Source organism: Podarcis raffonei, chromosome 10 (assembly GCF_027172205.1).
Source record: "Podarcis raffonei isolate rPodRaf1 chromosome 10, rPodRaf1.pri, whole genome shotgun sequence".
NCBI lineage: Eukaryota > Metazoa > Chordata > Lepidosauria > Squamata > Lacertidae > Podarcis > Podarcis raffonei.
In genome coordinates, this window is record NC_070611.1 from 72,135,971 (window position 1) to 72,158,953 (window position 22,983).

The following is a 22,983-nucleotide window of genomic DNA, read 5'->3' on the forward strand; positions in this document are numbered from 1 at the left end:
GCAAGTCCTAGGCGCTGAGGCTTTAACCCACAGCGCCACCCGCGTCCCATTTATGAGCAGATTTAGATGCTCATATAAAGGTCCAACAGCAGTTATCAGGCACAGACTAGATGGAACAAGAGTGTTTGGAATAACTTCATAGCCCTGTCACAGCAAGAAAAATGATGTCATCTGTTGGGAGTTTATCTCAGTGAAGACCTTACTTGGAAAATCAATACAACCCAGGTGGTTAAGAAAGCCCAGCAGAGACTCCATCTCCTCAGAGTCTTGCGGAATAACAATGTCAATCAACATGTGATGATCTCCTTCTACTGGTCTACAATAGAAAGTGTCCTTTCCTACTGCATCACGGTGTGGTACGCTGGTTTGACATCATCTGATAGGAAGGGCCTACAGAGGGTGGTGAATACAGCACAAGATATTATGGGCTGTCCCGTGAATCTGCTGGGTGAAATAGCAGAAGAACGTTGCCTCAGGAGAGTGAGGAAAATTCTCAGGGATGATTCACACCTTGGCCGGCACTTTCTTGATCTCCTGCCTTCAGGCAGAAGATATATAGAAGCCTGATTAGTTGCGCCAACAGGGTAAAGAACAGCTTCTATCCATGGGCTGTTAGGCTGCTGAATGAAAAGATAACAACAGGGTAACTTTCGGATTTGGTGGGTATGCGTCAGTAAATGAGGGGAATTAAGACTAAGACAGCTGAGTGGGGGGTGCTCGTGTAATCTCACTGTACACTGTACAAGTGACAATAAAGTATTTCAAATTTCAAATTATTTCACATTTGCCAAATGCTGTACGTTTGGGATCTGGCGAAGAAACCTAGCTTGTCACACAATCCCTTTGCTAGGTTCAGGAACGTGACTGATCAAAACACTGTTAGAAATTCAGATATATATGCTAGGCACTTTGCTCCTTAGGCAAAGGTTGCAGCTACCAAAACAGAATGCCCAGTTGCCATTTTGGGGCAAGACGGCTCTTAAGGCTTCTTTTTTCAAATGATGGACTGACTCAGATTGATTTTTCAGTTAAACATCTGGATAGTTCAGAGGAGAACCTTGAGGGAGGTTAAGAACTTTGAGGATTTAAGGAGGAAAGACGCTTGATCCAGGGAGAATCCACATATATATTGGCCTATGACAACCTCTTTTCCTTAATGGCGACTGCTCCAACTTTCTGTGCAGAAAAAGCAATTTGGGTCCAGAAATTCATTCCAGTTGTGCAGAATTCTACAGGACAGGGTATGAGTGTGTGAAAAGAGTCCACATTCAATGATCCCCAGATGGTGGAAAAACCCAGCCAGATGGGCGGGGCATGCATAAATAAATAATAATAATAATAATAATAATAATAATAATTATTATTATTATTATTATTATTATTATTATTGGGTCACAAGTGGTCACAAGCCAAGCGCCTTGCACCTGGCTAATTTTGAACACAAGTTTCCCAGTGAGCTTCCTCACAGATCAGAACCCAGATATTATGCCTGTCAACTGATCCTATTAAGCTGGGCATTATGGGATCTGCTGCCATTTGGAATTTATACCTAGCAACACAGCAAGCATGGCCATGCACTCTTCCTCGGGGGGAACTGCCACAATGAGCTCCTGCGCTTCACGATTTACCACTCCTCCCCTGGAGACAGATAACAGGGGGAGAGCTTCTATCTGAAGATATAGAGTTGGCTCTAGGATTGTTGGTTAGTCGTTTAGTCGTGTCCGACTCTTCGTGACCCCCTGGACCAGAGCATGCCAGGCCCTCCTGTCTTCCACTGCTGAGTTTCCTCTGGCCACTGCTGAGTTTTCCAAACTTGCTGGCATATTGAGTGTAGCACCTTAACAGCATCATCTTTTAAAATTTTAAATACTTCAGCTGGAATACGATCATTTCCACTGGCCTTGTTATTTGCAGTGCTTTCTAAGGCCCATTTGACTTCACTCTCCAGGATGTCTGGCTCAAGGTCAGCAACCACACTACCTGGGGTGTACGAGACATCCATATCTTTCTGGGATAATTCCTCTGTGTATTCTTGCCACCTCTTCTTGATGTCTTCTGCTTCTGTTAGGTCCTTACCACTTTTGTCCTTTATTATGGTAATCTTTGTACAAAATCTTCCTTCCCAGCTCCTGCCAACCTAGCTGCCTTCGAAAGCACACCAGCACAAGTAGATAAGTAGGTACCGCTCTGGCAGGAAGGTAAACGGCGTTTCCGTGCATTGCTCTGGTTCGCCAGAAGCGGCTTAGTCATGCTGGCCACATGAACCGGAAGCTGTACGCCGGCTCCCTTGGCCAGTAAAGCGAGATGAGCGCTGCAACCCCAGAGTCAGCCATGACTGGACCTAATGGTCAGGTGTCCCTTTACCTTTAATAGGTATCTAAAGCCATTTGCACATTTTGTCATGCAAACAGTCCATGCAGAATGTAGGCACCCTATACATAGAAAGGAGCAAACCAGTGATATTTTAGGGAGCAGGCGAGCAGGCAGGGCCCATGACTTATATCATAGGAGCCTACACAACACAGAACACTGTTGCTGTATGTCGGTTTTATTGTATTTGTTTTTTTATCTTATATTTTGGAAATGTACATCCAGGTTCCCCCCCTTTAAATTTTTTTGGGGCCCCCAAGAGAGTGTGGCCCTAAGCTATAGCTTGTTTAGCTTATACGTAAACCTGGCACTGCGTGGGACTCAGGCTACGCCTGGTGCTTTTATAAGGCCCAGTGGGAAAGCTCTCTGCCCCAAGGAGCTTACAGGCTAGAAATCTATGCCAGGGGAGCAAGCAGAGGAAAGGAGGCAGCAATGTGTCTGTCCAGGGGGGAATTTCTGCATTTACTCAGCTGCTGCAGAACTTAAGCTTAATTACTTCCTGGGCAGCTCTTATGCAGCAGGGTCTCTCTCCTCGCTGCAAATCCTAACATGCACACAGTTTAAGAGAGATAAGAAGTGATGGGTTTGTTTTTTCTGCTAGCAGCCGACACAGCGGGGTGGGCAATGAGCTGACGCAAGACACCCAAATCCCAAATCGCGAGCTTTCAATATCCTGGAAAACGACCTCGTCAAATAAACAAATACAGCCTGTTACAACGAAGGGCGTTCGTTTTTCGGAAGCAAATTCCGCCCCACGGAAGAGAACAGCTGACCAACGTAGTCAGAGAGAAGGAGGGCAGTTTCGTGCCGACACTTGGGGAGGTTTTCTGTTTTACAGCATGAAGCGCTCCCCTCGCTTTTTCCCCATCTGCATTTTCATCAACAGTTTGGAACGCCAAATGCAATGTCGTTATTTTTTTGCAGAATATTCCCCACGACCTGGGCTGCTAAAAAAGCATTTCTGTTTGGACAAGCCGACCCAGATGCTTAGAATGTTGATCTCATTTTAACCGGCTTCCGTATTTTAACCTTTGTAGGCCTATGGATTGTTCTTACGTTTTATTGTTTTATCTTTTTGGAGACTGCTTTGTGGTCTTTGGTTTTTTAAAAAAGAGTCAAGTGCATATAAATGTTATGAAATAAATAACTAGATAAATGTGGGTGGAGCGAGGAATGTGAATTTTACTTCTGTTCAGAAGGCCAGTTTCTGCACCCGGATGGGCGGACAGACAGACAGATGGACAGACTCTCCTGGTCTGTCCTCCATCCGCGGCAATCCGCATTGTTCTATTGTTCCTGTTGCGGAGGGTTTGTCACGGCCTTTGGCTAGAACAGTAAACTGATATCAACTGATTGTAACCTCCACCGACACAAACAAGAGGCATCGAAGGGTTAAGGATCAAGGAAGCATCCCAGTCCAGCAAAAGTGCTCAAGGAACGTGGGAAGCATGGCAGGGGAAGGGGTGTGGCCTGGGAGAAAGGGGTGTGGTCCAGAGGGGTGTGGCCTAGTGGAAGGGGTGTGGTCCAGGGGAAGGGGTGCGGTCCAGGGGAAGGGGTGCTTCAGAGGGGGTGTCGCCTGAGGAGGGGTGTGGTCCAGAGGGGAGTGGCCTAGAGGAAGGGGTGTGGCCTGAGGAGGGGGTGTGGTCCAGAGGGGCATGGCCAGGGGAAGGGGTGCTTCAGAGAGGGCATGCCCTGAAGAGGGGGTGTGGTCCAGGGGGTGTGGCCTAGGGGAAGGGGTGTGGCCTAGGGGATGTGGTCTTTGGAGAGGGCATGGCCTGAGGGGTGTGGTCCAGAGGGGTGTGGCCAGGGGAAGGGGTGCTTCAGAGAGGGCATGCCCTGAAGAGGGGGTGTGGTCCAGGGGGTGTGGCCTAGGGGAAGGGGTGTGGCCTAGGAGAAGGGGTCTTTGGAGAGGGCGTGGCCTGAGGGGTGTGGTCCAGAGGGGTGTGGCCAGGGGAAGGGGTGCTTCAGAGAGGGCATGCCCTGAAGAGGGGGTGTGGTCCAGGGGGTGTGGCCTAGGGGAAGGGGTGTGGCCTAGGAGAAGGGGTCTTTGGAGAGGGCGTGGCCTGAGGGGTGTGGTCCAGAGGGGTGTGGCCAGGGGAAGGGGTGCTTCAGAGAGGGCATGCCCTGAAGAGGGGGTGTGGTCCAGGGGGTGTGGCCTAGGGGAAGGGGTGTGGCCTAGGAGAAGGGGTCTTTGGAGAGGGCGTGGCCTGAGGGTGTGGTCCAGAGGGGTGTGGCCAGGGGAAGGGGTGCTTCAGAGAGGGCATGCCCTGAAGAGGGGGTGTGGTCCAGGGGGTGTGGCCTAGGGGAAGGGGTGTGGCCTAGGAGAAGGGGTCTTTGGAGAGGGCGTGGCCTGAGGGGTGTGGTCCAGAGGGGTGTGGCCAGGGGAAGGGGTGCTTCAGAGAGGGCATGCCCTGAAGAGGGGGTGTGGTCCAGAGGTTTTGTGACCTAAGGGGAAGGTGTGTGGTCCAGATGGGGTGTGGCCTAAGGGGAAGGGGTGTGGCCCCAGGAAAAGGGTGTGGATGAGGCAGACTCATGGAGGTGGAGAAGGCTCTTGGCGACCAGCCACAAGGGCTATCCCGGGCGGAGGGGAGTGCTGCCCTGGTGCTTGAATCCTGCCTGTAGGTTTCCCATTGAGGCATCTGGTTGGCCACTGTGAGAAGAGGATGCTGGACTAGACAGGCCATGGGCCTGATCCAGCTCTCCTTGTGCTCTTCTGAGCCCCCCTTCCTTGCAGCAAAGGGAGCTCAGCGCGCCATCATCCCCGCATGTACTATTTTACCTGACAGTTCGGCAGCATAGATGTCGGAGTCCCCGTACTCAAACTCCAGGTTGGGGCAGTCCACCGAGCCCTGAAAGAGAGACCCCAAGTTAGCTGAGGCTGGCATAGCAGACGGCAGGACACACACACGCTGAGGTAACCCAGTGATAAGTAACCAGAACTAGAAAAATGGGTTCCGATCCAACAGCTGTGGAATAGCTCTCCCTGTGACCCGACTTCCCCGCTCTGTGAAATGGGCACTGCGGAAAAGTCCAGCGATCAGAATCGAGCAATCAATAGATCAGTCAACTCTCTAGTATTGGGATAGTGACCCAACCACCACAAAGACTCTGTTGCTCATTGCTAGGTCCTTAGTGGGACCCTGCCTCAAACCCCTCAGCCCCCCCATCTCCTTTTCCGCCCCCTTGCAGCAGACGGCCACCTCCATCCCTGTTACAAAAAAATATTGTCGCCTAGCAAAAACCAGGCACCCATTTCCCCCTCATTGGAGCCTCATGGATCAAGTTTGAAGCCTTCTATGACATCAGAGCAGCTCAGCCAATGGCTGGCAGAGGCTGAGAATCGCCCACCACCCTCGAAGAGCCAGTTTTCAACCACAAGATTCAGTCCCTACAGAGCGGTGGCCTTGGGTACAACAGTCCTAACACCACGGGGGTGTGGGAACACTTTTTCACCCCAAAGTCCGCATTCATTTATGGAGAATCTTCTGAGGGGTCTTGTTCCGGGGTGGGTGGGGCCAGAGGCAAAAACCGGCACAGCAACGGAGGAAATTTTAATCTTTGTGCAGTAGGCTAGTTTCTGCACAACCTCTCTATTCTCCATCTAGACGACCAAGGGAGTTCAGAGACCTCGGTCCTGTCGGACTTGCATTCGACCGAGCGACTCTTCTGGTTGAGTCCTCCGACGTGATTAACGACCTGAGCCTTTGATGAGGCTCCAAGCACGTTCCCCCATTAGGCAGAGTATCCAGCACGCAGGGAAGGAGCCGAGATAGAATGAGCTACGTTGCAAAGAGCATTTTATTTCTAACTACGCAGACAGAAAAGAAATATACGTGCTCTCTCTGTGAAAGCAGAGAGCAACTGAAAAGCAAAGGAACAGGAAACCAGTAACATCACATCCGTCTCCTGTCTTCCGTGAGACTTCCAACAGCCTGGAATCTCTGGAATGCAAAACAGAGTCTTGTGACTCCAAGCACTGCACAGTGGCAACACACAGAAACCAACAGGTCCTGTATCCCTGAAGGAGCATCTCCATCCCCATCGTTCTGCCCAGACACTGAGGTCCAGCGCCGAGGGCCTTCTGGCGGTTCCCTCATTGCGAGAAGTGAGGTTACAGGGAACCAGGCAGAGGGCCTTCTTGGTGATGGCACCCACCCTGTGGAACACCCTCCCTTCAGATGTGAAGGAAATAAGCAGCTATCTTATTTTTAAAAGACATCTGAAGGCAACCCTGTTTGGGGAAGTTTTTAATATTTAGTGCAGATGGGCAGGGTATAAATAATAAATTATTATAATATTATTATTATTATTTCAGCAAAGTCGAGTCAGTGAAGATTGTGGCTTGGGAGAGCAGGATGGGAGGGACGTCCATCTTTCCTGACTTCTGCTAGACATGTCCCAAAAGGATCATGGTGTCAGGATCTTTGTGGGATGAGCAAGTTTCTAACCCCATTCATGGCAGCCATTAGCCTTTTAATGATGGCCGCTGGCTAAGCTATGACCTACATGGGACAGAGTCCCCTTAGGCTACTATCAGGGCCCTTTTCCCCTATAGAATATTACTGGGGCACAAACAATTCGTGGAATAGGGGAAAAGAGAAGGAGTGCCATTCACTGAAGGGCTTTCAACCATTAGCTATTGACTTCCATCCTTTAAAAAAACAAACAACAACGGTTTATTTCTACTGCACCTCCAAGGTCTGCTGAGCCTTGTCTGCATTCTCTCATCATTTGCAGGGAAGCTGCTACCCTCATTTTCGAAGCCAAACAGTAAAGAGAGCAATTGGCCCGAAGCCACTCAGGGATGCGGCACTCGAACTCGCAACTCTGGAATAACACTGACAGAAGGTGCCGGTTCAAAGGGTCAAATTTAGATTACTGACCGCCGGGTCTTTATTCTCACATTCCCGAATTTTAGAAGCCGTTCGCCAATTCTGATCACAGGCAAGTACCAAATCTTGGGCTGCAGGTTTCTAGTCCTTAATGAGTGATATAGGCTGCCTCGCTCTATTTACGTCGTGGGGATCCAGGGCCGACGTGGGGATCCAGGGCACAGTCCTTCAACGGCTGCGCTCGTTTCTCTCTGGTCGGGGACAGAGGGTGGTGCTTGGGGGGGAATTGTCATCGCGCCACTCCTTGGTGTGTGGAGTGCCTCAGGGTGCGATTCTCTCCCCGATGCTTTTCAACATCTTTATGCGCCCCCTCGCCCAGCTTGTCCGGAGTTTTAGGCTGGGTTGCCATCAGTATGCCGATGACACCCAACTCTATCTGTTGATGGATGGCCATCCTGACTCGGCCCCAGACACACTGACCAGATGTCTGGAAGCTGTGGCTGGATGGTTACGTGGGAGCCGGTTGAAGCTAAATCCTTCGAAGACAGAGGTCCTGTGGCTGGGACGGGACGATATGGGATTGGGGGGGCAACTCCCATCTCTTGCGGGGGTGCAATTAGTGCCAGCACCGTCCGTTAAGAGTTTGGGTGTAATCTTCGATACCTCCCTCTCCATGGAGGCGCAGATTGCAGCTATAGCAAAGGCGGCATTTTTTCATCTCCGCCAAGCTAAGCAGTTGGCTCCTTATCTCTCTCGCCCTGACGTAGCCACTGTGATCTACGCGACGGTCACCTCCAGACTGGATTATTGTAACTTACTCTACGTGGGGCTGCCCTTGAGACTGACCCAGAAACTCCAGCGGGTGCAGAATGCCGCGGCGAGACTCCTTACGGGGTCTTCGCTGCGAGATCACATTCACCCGGTGCTATACCAGCTGCACTGGCTCCCGGTGGAGTACAGGATCAGGTTTAAGGTGCTGGTTTTAACCTTTAAAGCCCTACACGGCCTAGGACCCTCGTACCTATGGGACAGCCTCTCCTGGTATACCCCACAGAGGAACCTACGGTCTGCAAATAAAAACATCCTGAAGGTCCCAGGCCACAGAGAGGTTAGGCTGGCCTCAACTAGAGCCAGGGCTTTTTCGGCTGCGGCTCCAATCTGGTGGAACGCTCTGTCTCATGAGACCAGGGCCCTGCGGGACTTTCCGCAGGTCCTGCAAGACAGAGCTGTTCCACCAGGCCTTTGGTCAGGGCTCAGCCTGACTCCCTCCTCTGGCAATCTGCACAGAATTTTGCTTAACGGTTGCCATCAATTTGATTTTAATTAATTTTTATAATGAAATGTTTTTAGAATGTTGGATTATCTGATTGTTGTTAGCCATCCTGAGCCCGGCTTCGGCTGGGGAGGGCGGGATATACCATATTTTTCGCCCTATAGGACGCACTTTTTCCCCTCCAAAAATGAAGGGGAAATGTGTGTGCGTCCTATGGGGCGAATGCAGGCTTTCGCTGAAGCCTGGAGAGCGAGACCCCTCTAGCTCTCCACGCTTCAGGAAGCTATCCGCAAGCCTCGCGCGCCCTGCGGGAGGTCCTGCCGGGCGCGCGAGGCTTGGGGCGGCAGCCTGCAGCCCGAAGCACGGGGCGCCCTTCAGAGAGGACACCCCGTGCTTCAGGGAGGTGTGTGCAAGACCCAGATTAATTGAAGGACATGTCCATTCTCTCTTTCGGAGTTAAAACACACAACCTGAAAATAATTGGAAGGGGGCAGAGATGCATTGTCTGAATTCTGTGAGATTACGCAGACGTCAAGGGATTCAAAGCTGGTTAATATAATCCTGGAGGTGTGGAGAGCAAGGAATCATCTTCGACAGGAAGACCATCAGAATAAATCTTACTGGATTCTACTGAAGAAAGTCTTACCGCCTGGGTGCATAAAAATGCCTCAGATACTAAAGCTTTATAAAACTGCATTTCTTTCCTTCTTTTTAAAATTTTAATACTAGAACAAGGAAAGTCGTCAGAGAGATGCGGTGCCACAACTGAAGAAGGATACTGACAAGCTGGAAGACGCGCAAGGGAGAAAAAAGAAATCGTTATTTAGGGGAATTGAATTTAATTTGAAATTATATTCTGGGAAACGTGGGAGATTACAAGGGGTAAAAAAAAATGGATGTACCATGCTATATTAGAAGCAAAAAAAATTTGTTTTGATGAATTGGAAGAGCCGCAAAAAGATTCCATTGAGCACATGGATTGATAATATGGACAGATTAGCTGCATACAAACGAATTACATGTCGACGCAAAATAAGAATGGATAAATATGAAGAAATCTGGAAGGAGTATTTAAGTGATAAGGCGGACAGTGGTGGGAAGTAGGGGGAGGAGAGAGGTGGGAAAATATTGTTAAAAAGGTGTAGTCATAGGTATATCAGTGTATTCATATCTGAATTGTCAAATTTTGTTATTATGGTTTTTGTTGTATGTGTCTTTTGCAGTTGTTGTTTGTATTGAAAAAATGAATAAATATTTTTTTTAAAAAAAATCAGGGGTCTGGAAACTAAGCCTGATGAGGAACGGCTGAAGGATCTGGGTATGTTTAGCCTGGGAAAGAGGAGACTGAGAGGAGATAGGATGTTGTTGGTGGTGGTGTTTAGTCGTTTCGTCGTGTCCGACTCTTTGTGACCCCCTGGACCAGAGCACGCCAGGCACTCCTGTCTTCCACTGCCTCCCGCAGTTTGGTCAGACTCATGCTGGTAGCTTTGAGAACACTGTCCCACCATCTCGTCCTCTGTCGCCCCCTTCTCCTTGTGCCCTCCCTCTTTCCCAACATCAGGGTCTTTTCCAGGGAGTCTTCTCTTCTCATGAGGTGGCCAAAGTCTTGGAGCCTCAGCTTCAGGATCTATCCTTCCAGTGAGCACTCAGGGCTGATTTCCTTCAGAATGGAGAGGTTGGATCTTCTCGCAGTCCATGGGACTCTCCAGAGTCTCCTCCAGCACCAGAATTCAAAAGGAGATAGCATAGCCACCTTCAAATATCTCCAGGGCTGTCATATGAAAGAGGGAGCAAGCTTTTTCTCCCGTTCCAGAGTGGATGACCCGAAACAATGGATTCAAGTTGCAATGAAGGAGATTCCAGACTCAGCAGTAAGAGCTGCTCGTGAGTGGAACGGACACCCTCGGAAAGTAGTTGACCCTCCTTCCTTGGAGGTTTTTAAGCGGAGTTCGGATGGCCATCTGTCATGGATGCTTTAACTGAGATTCCTGCATTGCAGCAGGTTGGACTAGATGACCCCACGGGGTCCCTTCCAACTCTACAATTCTACGATTCTACAAAGAGATGGGAAATACAATTCTACGTACGTATATTAAACTAGCACATAATTTAGGAGAGTCATATTTCTTTCTAGGGCGCAGATTTTATTTATTTATTTATTTATTTATTTATTTATTTATTTCCCCATTCTTTATGATCACACTTTCATCCAGGGATGTCGAATAACTTACAAAAATAAAAATAAAAGCATTCAGTCGAAAAATCAAACAATAACATGCATCAAAACTCATCCTCCTATTGGTTATACATAAAGGTATATACTTTTGTCCCTACTCATTTACCCTAATTTCCCCCCCTTCCTCCCTCCTCTTTAACTCCTCCCCCAAAAAACTTGTTTTCTCTTCAGATCCTTAACCACGTGCACAGATTATTCATTCTAATTTGGATGCTTCGGTCGGCTTTCCCTCTACGGCGCAGATAAGGAGTTGTGCAGGTTCGGTGTTTGAAACGTAAGCTTTAAAGTACCGTCAGGCTGCATCAAATTGCTTTGCTGGTTCCATTCCTTTCATCGCACAAATCTCAGCAGTTATCTTTTCGGTAAGTGATAATAATAATTTTATTATTTATACCCCGCCCATCTGGCTGGGTTTCCTCAGCCACTCTGGGCGGCTTCCAACAAAACACTAAAATACAGTAACCTATTAAACATTAAAAGCTTCCATAAACAGGGCTGCCTTCAGATGTCTTCTAAAAGTTTGGTGGTTATTTTTCTCTTTGACATCTGATGGGAGGGCGTTCCACAGGGCAGGCGCCACCACCGAGAAGGCCCTCTGCCTGGTTCCCTGTAACCTCACTTCTCGTAGGGAGGGAACCGCCAGAAGGCCCTCGGAGCTGGACCTCAGTGTCCGGGCTGAACAATGGGGGTGGAGACCCAACCATGAAGCAAGTGCCTCAGGCGGCAGGATCCACAGGGGCAGCAGATCCCAATGCTGATCTTTATCCTGAGAGATCTGCATTGGCTCCCAGGACGTTTCAGAGCACAATTCAAAGTGTTGGTGCTGACCTTCAAAGCCCTAAATGGCCTCAGTCCAGTATACAGTGGTACCTTGGGTTAAGTACTTAATTCGTTCCGGAGGTCCGTTCTTAACCTGAAACTGTTCTTAACCTGAAGCACCACTCTAGCTAATGGGGCCTCCTGCTGCTGCCGCACCGCCGGAGCCCGATTTCTGTTCTCATCCTGAAGCAAAGTTCTTAACCTGAAGCACTATTTCTGGGTTAGTGGAATCTGTAACCTGAAGCGAATGTAACCTGAAGCGTATGTAACCCGAGGTACCACTATGCCTGAAGGAGCGTCTCCACCCCCATCATTCTGCCCGGACACTGAGGTCCAGCTCCAAGGGCCTTCTGGCGGTTCCCTCACAGCAAGAAGCCAAGTTACAGGGAATCAGACAGAGGGCCTTCTTGGTAGTGGCACCCTCCCTGTGGAACGCCCTCCCACCAGATGTCAAAGAGAACAACAACTAGCAGACTTTTAAAAGACATCTGAAGGTGGCCCTGTTTAGGGAAGTTTTTAAATGTTTGATGCTGTATTGTGTTTTTAATATTCTTTTGGGAGCCGCCCAGGGTGGCTGGGGAAACCCAGCCAGATGGATGGGGTACAAATAAATAAATTACTACTACTACTACTATATTATTATTATTATTATTATTATTACCTCCTTGTTCCTGATGTGGTTCTTCAGTCACCCCTTCTCCCCTGGCGGGAAGGAGATGTCATTTTGTGGTTTGCCTCAGGCGCCAAAATGTCTTGGGCCGGCCCTGATAGGGCAGTTTCCTATGCGCCACCTCCAGGTCAAAGGATTCTCACAAAGCCTGCGCACAATGAACCACCATCCAAACTCAGGATTTGAGCGCAGGCTCCGGACGGATGTCCATCCACTGCAGGAAGTAAGGTGGCCAAGGAGTTTGGTTACTTATTCCACCCCTGAAAAGGGGGAAAGGAGCTTTATCCAAAGGGCTGCGGTGCTATCAGCACTGGTCACCGGTTACTGCAGACAGATTGTGGCCGCCGTCATCTCCCTGAATTTCACACACACGGTTTCAGCTCAAGTCGAGCCCTTGATTTGCAGCCAAATATTTTGCGAGAAAGCTTTGGTTGCATAACATGCAGCAAAGAATCAACACTTAAGACATAGGCGGGCGGCAGGGAACACACAGATTTGCTGACAAAGTGAGTTTTGGGGGTATTAAAGACAACCGAGGGCTCAGTTAATTAACAAGCCCCATCATGTCGGCGTTTGCTCACCCCAACGAATGCATGGCGGAGGAAATTTCGGGAAAGGTGGAAACTCTGTCTCCGTTTTGAATGGCAAGATGGATTTGTTGGCCGTGGCGCTTTTTTTTTTTAGCAGCCCGATCCTGTCCGTTTGAACAGACAAAGGCCAATTATTGCGAGGGGAAAGGGAGAGTTAATTGACTGGAACCTCCATGACAGATTACGGTTGCATCAGGCTGCATTCGCAGTGTGCTGCAACAGGCGAGATAGATGCAGCCCCAAATAAACACACACAAACTCTCCCACAATTAGGGAGAAACACACCCATTGAACAAGAAAGCCCCAGTTTTAAAGCTCAGCTTCTTTCCACTTGAGAACTAATCTCCTAAATCCAGTAAAATTCTTCCCACTTTGACCTTCGTTGAAGTTTCCTAAACAACGTCCTTGGCAATTGCGGCCGCCCAACAGCAGCAAACATTTTCCAAAGTACGGCAACATGATTTACAAAGGGCTAAATTCATCAGCAACGGATCTGAGCTGTGTTGCAAAGTGTGTTGCTTTAATCTAAAAATGCTGGTGGGTTTTGTTTGTTCGCTCGCTTCAGACTTTGTAGAACTTTTTGGGTCGCATCTTGCTAAATCCTAACAGAAGTCACAACGAGGCTTCTTTGCAAATTCATTCAGCTAAGCTTCGCTGTGGTTGTTCCGGGAGAAAGCTCAGGCTGAAGGTCTTTCCGAAAAACCCCGGCTCAGAATCCGCAGAGCAGAAAACTCAAATCTACTGTTTCACCACCTCAAAGCAGGGTCATCCCAAACATCTTCTTGTTTTGGGGAACAATCCGCTAGAAAAAAATTTCCTGCATCAGCAGCACCAATTTATTTCAATGAGATTTGCGCAGGAAGAAATTCCTGGAGGATTATGCCCTCTGCCTTCGCAAACACAAACAGGAATATTTAAAGACCTTTCTCGGGTTTTGTTTCATCATGGCACCAGCTTAGGTGCCTGTTATGTACTGAAGTTCTCACCCTGGGCCAGCAGGGGGAATACTGTAGATAGTTTTCACTCAGGTCCACATATGCAAATAAGGGATTGAAAGTGACGTTCAGTGATTGGATAGTTACAGAAAGTTGTTACAGTTGCTTTGTAGTTGAGCTCTATATAAGCAGGTTGGCTGAACCCTTCAGTTCAGTTCTGTTCTGGCCTATGAATAAACAAGAGCTGTTTGAAGAATCGCTGTGTTGTCTGATATGTTCACCCACAACTTAACAGTGACATTTAAAGAAGAGTTTCGATCACCCTTCATCAACCTGGTTCCTCCCAGATGTTTTGCACTACAACTGGGGCTGATGGGAGCTGTATTCCAAAATCTCTGGATGGCACTAGTTTGGTGAAAGCAGATTTAAAAGGTAAAGGTACCCCTGCCCGTACGGGCCAGTCTTGCCAGACTCTAGGGTTGTGCGCTCATCTCACTCTATAGGCCGGGAGCCAGCGCTGTCCGCAGACACTTCCGGGTCACGTGGCCAGCATGACAAGCTGCATCTGGCGAGCCAGCGCAGCACACGGAACGCCATTTACCTTCCCGCTGGTAAGCGGTCCCTATTTATCTACTTGCACCCGAAGGTGCTTTCGAACTGCTAGGTTGGCAGGCGCTGGGACCGAACGACGGGAGCTCACCCTGCCGCGGGGATTCGAACCACCGACCTTTCGATCGGCAAGTCCTAGGCGCTGAGGCTTTAACCCACAGCGCCACCCGCGTCCCATTTATGAGCAGATTTAGATGCTCATATAAAGGTCCAACAGCAGTTATCAGGCACAGACTAGATGGAACAAGAGTGTTTGGAATAACTTCATAGCCCTGTCACAGCAAGAAAAATGATGTCATCTGTTGGGAGTTTATCTCAGTGAAGACCTTACTTGGAAAATCAATACAACCCAGGTGGTTAAGAAAGCCCAGCAGAGACTCCATCTCCTCAGAGTCTTGCGGAATAACAATGTCAATCAACATGTGATGATCTCCTTCTACTGGTCTACAATAGAAAGTGTCCTTTCCTACTGCATCACGGTGTGGTACGCTGGTTTGACATCATCTGATAGGAAGGGCCTACAGAGGGTGGTGAATACAGCACAAGATATTATGGGCTGTCCCGTGAATCTGCTGGGTGAAATAGCAGAAGAACGTTGCCTCAGGAGAGTGAGGAAAATTCTCAGGGATGATTCACACCTTGGCCGGCACTTTCTTGATCTCCTGCCTTCAGGCAGAAGATATATAGAAGCCTGATTAGTTGCGCCAACAGGGTAAAGAACAGCTTCTATCCATGGGCTGTTAGGCTGCTGAATGAAAAGATAACAACAGGGTAACTTTCGGATTTGGTGGGTATGCGTCAGTAAATGAGGGGAATTAAGACTAAGACAGCTGAGTGGGGGGTGCTCGTGTAATCTCACTGTACACTGTACAAGTGACAATAAAGTATTTCAAATTTCAAATTATTTCACATTTGCCAAATGCTGTACGTTTGGGATCTGGCGAAGAAACCTAGCTTGTCACACAATCCCTTTGCTAGGTTCAGGAACGTGACTGATCAAAACACTGTTAGAAATTCAGATATATATGCTAGGCACTTTGCTCCTTAGGCAAAGGTTGCAGCTACCAAAACAGAATGCCCAGTTGCCATTTTGGGGCAAGACGGCTCTTAAGGCTTCTTTTTTCAAATGATGGACTGACTCAGATTGATTTTTCAGTTAAACATCTGGATAGTTCAGAGGAGAACCTTGAGGGAGGTTAAGAACTTTGAGGATTTAAGGAGGAAAGACGCTTGATCCAGGGAGAATCCACATATATATTGGCCTATGACAACCTCTTTTCCTTAATGGCGACTGCTCCAACTTTCTGTGCAGAAAAAGCAATTTGGGTCCAGAAATTCATTCCAGTTGTGCAGAATTCTACAGGACAGGGTATGAGTGTGTGAAAAGAGTCCACATTCAATGATCCCCAGATGGTGGAAAAACCCAGCCAGATGGGCGGGGCATGCATAAATAAATAATAATAATAATAATAATAATAATAATAATTATTATTATTATTATTATTATTATTATTATTGGGTCACAAGTGGTCACAAGCCAAGCGCCTTGCACCTGGCTAATTTTGAACACAAGTTTCCCAGTGAGCTTCCTCACAGATCAGAACCCAGATATTATGCCTGTCAACTGATCCTATTAAGCTGGGCATTATGGGATCTGCTGCCATTTGGAATTTATACCTAGCAACACAGCAAGCATGGCCATGCACTCTTCCTCGGGGGGAACTGCCACAATGAGCTCCTGCGCTTCACGATTTACCACTCCTCCCCTGGAGACAGATAACAGGGGGAGAGCTTCTATCTGAAGATATAGAGTTGGCTCTAGGATTGTTGGTTAGTCGTTTAGTCGTGTCCGACTCTTCGTGACCCCCTGGACCAGAGCATGCCAGGCCCTCCTGTCTTCCACTGTCTCCCGCAGTTTGGTCAAACTCATGCTGGTCGCTTCGAGAACACTGTCCCACCATCTCGTCCTCTGTCGTCCCCTTCTCCTTGTGCCCTCCATCTTTCCCGACATCAGGGTCTTTTCCAGGGAGTCTTCTCTTCTCATGAGGTGGCCAAAGTCTTGGAGCCTCAGCTTCAGGATCTGTCCTTCCAGTGAGCACTCAGGGCTGATTTCCTTCAGAATGGAGAGGTTTGATCTTCTTGCAGTCCATGGGACTCCCAAGAGTCTCCTCCAGAACCAGAATTCAAAAGCATCCATTCTTCGGCAATCAGCCTTCTTGATGGTCCAGCTCTCGCTTCCATACATCACTACTGAAGAAACCATAGCTTGAACTATACGGACCTTTGCTTTTCCTTAGGACGTCCCTATTTTCCCTGGAGAAATGTTGGAGTTATCCGACTCCTGAGCCATCTTAAGACAGCCCTACACAGGGTGTTTTAAAATGTTTTATTATGTTTTTTATGTTGGAAGCTGCCCAGAGTGGGTAGGTGTTGTTGTTGTTGTTTAGTTGTTTAGTCGTGTCTGACTCTTTGTGACCCCCTGGACCCAAGCATGCCAGGCACTTCTGTCTTCCACTGCCTCCCGCAGTTTGGTCAAACTCATGCTGGTAGCTTCGAGAACACTGTCCAACCATCTCGTCCTCTGTCGTCCCCTTCTCCTTGTGCCCTCCATCTTTCCCAACATCAGGGTCTTTTCCAGGGAGTCTTCTCTTCTCATGAGGTGGCCAAAGTCTTGGAGCCTCAGCTTCAGGATCTGTCCTTCCAGTGAGCACTCAGGGCTGATTTCCTTCAGAATGGAGAGGTTGGATCTTCTTGCAGTCCATGGGACTCTCAAGAGTCTCCTCCAGCACCATAATTCAAAAGCATTAATTATTTGGCGATCAGCCTTCTTGATGGTCCAGCTCTCACTGGCTCCAGGATAGAGGGATCTTTGGCCTGATCCACCAAAAGGCACTTTTGAGGCTAAGAGGAAGCATGGCTGCAGTTCCTTTGTCCGATTTTCAGAAGCAGGCGCATACTTTCATAAGTGATTTATACGATCTGAAGAGAGCCAGAATATAAGCAGGCACACACTGAAATAGTGAGGTCTTTGTTTTCCCGGCTCTGTGGAAACTACAGGAGCTTTCACGCCAAACAGAGCCAGCAACAAAGGAAAGGTTAGTGGATTAAAAGGGGAGAACTTGGCACAGGCAGGAGAAACGGAGTAATTAAATTTGGAGGAGTAAAGAACTTGGATATGATAGGAGTCAAAGGTTATTAACCACCCACATGCACTTCCATGGGAGCAAGCTCTGCTGAACTCAACGGGGCTTACTTCTGAGTAGCAAGTGTTGGAAAACCTTTTCAGCCAGAGGGCACATTGTCCACCTTGCTGGGGGGCCACTAGTGGTGGATGGGGCCAAAGAAGTAAAAGAGGCTGAAGAAGATTGAAAAAAATTTAAGGACTATTTACAGAAATACTGTAAAATTAAGGAAAGTTAAATGGTGTTGGATTGAAAATGAATGGTTTCTAGCTGTAATGATATAAAGGAACATAGATGGGGGGGGGAAGGGTTTGAAAAATAAGGTAATGTTATAAGCTGTAATGCTTTAAATGAAGGATTTGCTGAACAAATAACTTTATTTGGGATACAAGGAGGAGAAGTATGAGGAGGTCTGAGAAATTTGTTATTTAAGAGTATGGTTTATGAACTTTATGTCTTTTTTAATGTGTTTGTTTGTTCTGTTTCTGTTTGTTTGTTTAAAAAATTGGAAAATTTAATAAATATCTTTTTTAAAAAAACAAAGAAGTAAAAGAGGGTGGAGGGCTGTGAGATCCTGACCTCTTGTGAAATATACTGGGAGTCGACATCGGGTGGGCCGAGCCCGACACACCCGGGCAATGTGTCCTGATTTTCTGCACTGCCTGCACTCTGCGTTGCGGAAATGGCAGGTCCACCTTTCGTGACTCTCCCCGCAGCTTGCGCAGATCCCACCTTCCTTGCCAGTGAAATATACTGGGAGTCGAGTGTGGATTTCATGCTCTTTATTCAGCTCATAGTGGTGAGGAGGAATGAAAGTCCCCCTCAAAGTATCTGCTTTATATACATTATTTACACAATGGGCCCCACGTGATTGGCTAATTCTGGGATTCACCTGTAGGCCAATCAGGTTGCGGATTCACTTCCACCTGGAGCTGGATTGGGTGGCTCCTGTGGACCAATCAGCATTCTGAATCCTATTGTTCTAGGACCAATCAGACTGCTGCATTTTGGATCCTATTCGACTCAGTACGTAACACCCTGGTTAAGATGCAATGACCAATGGCAGTTTGGCAAAACAGGAGCAAGCCTTGCCTGGCACCCCTTCCTGCCCTCCCCTTTGCTAAAAAGCTGCAGTGCGTGCAAACCACTGGTCAGATGCAACACCAAACTTGTCCCTTAACTGGAATCAGGGTTTGAAATTCACCAGGTGTGTTTTGCACCTGACTATCCAGCCACTTGCGACCAAGCGAACATGCCCGGACCATCTGGCGGCGCATGCCTGGGGATCCTTGGAGCTGGACTGTCTTCACACACTAGCAACACATCCTACAGAATTCTATCCTGCACAATCAGACTAAATTACAGGAATCAAAAAGTTGTATTGAAAAATAAGGCTTCAGAGCCGCCTGGCCCCCCAAATGGCAACTAGGCATTCGGTTTTGGTGACTGAAACCCCGGTCTAAGGAGCCATTTGGTGCCTAGCTGATATATCTGAGTTTCTAACACTGATTAGAAGGGAGAAATGGGGAGAGAGGAAGGAATATACTCATTCATGCGGTGCCAAAATCTGGTTGAACATTGAATCTATCAAAAGAGAGGCATGTAACTTTCCCATTTTTCCTGGAGAAGCACACCGCATGGAAATATATTTAGAGAGAGATTACCGGAGACTGGGAAGAGAGAGAAAGCAGCGGCAGCCTCCCCCAGATGTGTGGGGCTGGGCTGAGCCCCTGAAGATGACATAAACACCCACACTTGAAGCTCTTACAAATGTGGAGGTTTTCGGAGATTTTCCTTCCACGAGAGCAGTGGTGAAGTCACGAGCTCCAGCAGTTTGTTTCCCACAATACTCTGCCCAGCGCACAAGTATGCAAGCAACGCATTAGCAATCGATAAACCAATAAATCAATTCTAAAAATCATTAGCAACTGGGGAGGAGTAGTTCCCTAAAGGCAAAGAACATCTATCATTCCAGCTGGAGCCAGCAAAATTTGGTCAATGAGGGCAAACAAGGATGTAAAGGGACCCCTGACCATTAGGTCCAGTCGTGGCCGACTCTGGGGTTGCGGTGCTCATCTCACTTTATTGGCCGAGGGAGCCGGCGTACAGCTTCCAGGTCATGTGGCCAGCAGGACTAAGCCGCTTCTGGCAAACTAGAGCAGCGCACGGAAACGCCGTTTACCTTCCCGCTGGAGCGGTACCTATTTATCTACTTGCACTTTTGTGCTTTCGAACTGCTAGGTTGGCAGAGCAGGGACCAAGCAACAGGAGCTCACCGTGTCGCGGGGATTCGAACCGCCAACCTTCTGATCGGCAAGTCCTAGGCTCTGTGGTTTAACCCACAGCGCCACCCGCGTCCCTCAAACAAGGATGGAGTGAGGGCAATTCAACCAACCCAGCCCCTGCGATCATCCTCTGAGGCCCTTCTTCGTGGGCCTCCTCCACAAGAGGTCCAGAGGGTGGCAACGCAAGAACAGGGCCTTCTCTTCAGTGGCTCCCCGTTTGTGGGATACTTTCCCCAGGGAGGCTTGTCTGGTGCCTTCTTTATGCAGTCATACCTCGGAAGTTGAACGGAATCCGTTCCGGAAGTCCGTTCGACTTCCAAAACGTTCAGAAACCAAGACGCACTTCTGATTGGTTGCAGAAAGCTCCTGCAGCCAATCAGAAGCCACGGAAGCCCCATCAGACGTCCGGGTGGGTTCCAACTGATGAAGATGATGGACTATGCCAAAATGGCGAAATTGGGAAAGAGGAAGAGAAGAATTTTAAGAAGGAATGGGGAAAATTTATAATAAGAGAACACTGTAAACAACTAACAAGTTTGGCAGGATTTAAGTAATGCTTGTAATGTACAAAAAAAAAAACACTATGGAAAAACAAATTACTACTTTTTTAAACAAATTAGAGAAAATAAGATAAGCTGAAGGGTGGGAAAAGATTGATAATGGTAACCATGGAAGGGCAGAGGAAAGTTAAGGAATTCAGAGAATTGAAGAGGTGAATGATGTGTTTGAATTGAAATTTGTTATGTAAAACTTAATAAAAATATTTTTTTTTTAAAAAAAGAGGTTGCACCTGGGAATTAGGTGCATCTCTTCCTCGTCGCCATTGCCTGCCCCACTTCGATCAGATTCACATGTGCTTTCACACTTTTGCAAAGCGCCACAGCTCAACCCCAGAGAGGAAACAAACAAGACATCCGTGGGGTTTTGAGAGCGGTGGTGTTGTCCTTGTTTTGCAGAAACAGCAGCCAGTCTTTTGCTGGAGGAGAGCTGCAGGAGGAATCGCCCTGGCGTGAGCAAGAGGGAAGCCTCTTCCTCCTCTCCATTCCTGGGCTCTTGACATCCACAACACACAAGCCTCGATTTTCCAGCTGCTCTTGTACATTACGCACAAGGGACCTGCCTGCCTCGCTCCACACAGAGAGGGGAGGGCGTTGGGAAAAGGGGGAAGCCAGCCAGGCCAGCAAACCAGGAACAGATAATATTCAGGGGAGGGGGGCTGCAGCGTCCACCATTCCGTGTAAAAACCCCTGGCGAAAAAGAAGAGTTTGGGGAACAGATGAGAGGAGGGAAAGGAGGATTTCAGATGCGCAAAAGCGCGCAAGCTTGGATCGGAACGGGAGGTGGACGGAGGCGCAGGGAAGACAAGACTCATTCACAAAACAGGAGCTGTTTTACTCCATCCTAAAGGAGCTAGAGGAACAATTCGGCCCCCCCCCCCAAGTATCTGGGGAGGGCGGGATATAAATAAAATTTTATTATTTATTATCTTCCAGAAAATAGGGCGATTTAAGGTTCCACGGAAGCAGCAGAATGTTCACCCGTCCCTGTGAGAATCAAGCAAAAGAAGGACCCCCCCCATCTCAGAAATCCATGGAATTTCTCTGCAAGAAGCCCCCACCTCGCCAGGCTCGGGACAAATCCTGCCCAGCTTCCAAGGGCAACACATTCCAATCTGGGGGCTGTCGGGCACTACCAGCCCCATACTCTCTCCAAACGCCCCCCATTTGGCTCTTTTTGTGCCCCCCATTTTTAGCCAGCCCCTCAAACTGCCCCCACCCAAGCTCTCCTGAATGTCACCCCAAAACTCCAAGGCTCCCCACCCCGCATCCCCGAGCCCCACCGACGCCGGGACCCAGAGAAGCCGTCGCCACCCTCCTGACCCCCCGCAACGCCTCTATTCGAGTCCAGAAAAACCCCCAGCCCCCCGCTTCTCTCCACGGCGCCGCCAGACCCTCCCCTTTGCAGGCCCCTCTAGCTGCCCCCAAAGCAGCCTCTTTTTCTCTTCCCCGCCACCCCACAACTCCGCAGCCCCATCGTGACGCCCCCGGACACAGCTCTCTTTCTCCAACAGCAGCAGGGACCCCACATCTCTTTTCCCTCCTGGCCCACAACGTCCCCGCAGGGTAGGCTGCCAAGGCACCGTCCCTCTTGGGGGGTGCTCTGCCTACCTCACCCCCCAAGATAGATAGATGATAGATAGATGATAGATAGATAGATGATAGATAGATAGATAGATAGATAGATAGATAGATGATAGATAGATAGATAGATAGATAGATAGATGATAGATAGATAGATAGATAGATATGATATAGATATAGATATAGATATATACGCTCCAGAATGGCACACCCCACCCCAAATCCAGCAGGAGTCTCGACCCCCCCTCAAAAATTGCCCCACAACGTCCCCGCAGGGTAGGCTGCCAAGGCACCGTCCCTCTTGGGGGGCGCTCTGCCTACCTCACCCCCCAATATAGATAGATGATAGATAGATAGATAGATGATAGAGATGATATAGATATAGATATATACGCTCCAGGACGGCACATCCCACCCCAAATCCAGCAGGACTCTCGACCCCCCCCCCCAATTAATTGCCCCACAACGTCCCCGCAGGGTAGGCTGCCAAGGCACCGTCCCTCTTGGGGGGCGCTCTGCCTACCTCCCCCATATATATGTATGTGTATATATATATATATATATATATATATATATATATATATATATGCGCTCCAGGATGGCACACCCCACCCCAAATCCACCGGGAGCCCCCCCCCCAAATAAATGAATTGCCACCTCTGACTCCTTCCGCTGGCTCCTGAAGAGCTCCCTGCCCTTGGCCGGGGGCTGAGCCTTGCCCTTGCCCGGCGCCCCGTTGGCGCCTCCTGCGCCGGGCTCCTCCATGCCGCCCCGGAGAGCCCCCCGCCTGGATCCCAGGGCGATCGCCGCGCTGCAGACAGACACGTGCGGGGCTGGCACAGGCACTTCCCTGCCCGGGCGCCGGAGCCACGCCCCTCCCGCGGCCCCATTGGCCGGCGGCCGGCCGAGGGAGGAGCCCGGCGCGCACACCCCCTCGCGGCGATTGGCCGCGGCGGGAAGGAGGGAGACACCTGTTGGGAGAACTGTAACCAGGGCAGACGGAGGAAAAGGGGGCGGGGCGGGGGCGGGGCGAGGGGCGGG

The 22,983-nt window shown here is 49.0% G+C and overlaps 1 protein-coding gene across 1 annotated transcript in view; it reads right to left on the minus strand.

The window, feature by feature from the left end:
- STRIP2 (striatin interacting protein 2) overlaps window positions 1–22,788 on the minus strand; it is an 81,529-nt gene extending 58,741 nt beyond the window's left edge. The window contains exons 1-2 of the mRNA XM_053404700.1: window positions 22,600–22,788; window positions 5,150–5,219 (exon numbers count right to left, since the gene is read on the minus strand). Of these exons, the coding sequence (XP_053260675.1) occupies window positions 5,150–5,219; window positions 22,600–22,707 (178 nt within the window). The 5' untranslated portion in view covers window positions 22,708–22,788. The remainder of the gene's footprint in view (window positions 1–5,149; window positions 5,220–22,599) is intronic.
- Window positions 22,789–22,983: the final 195 nt, after the last annotated feature.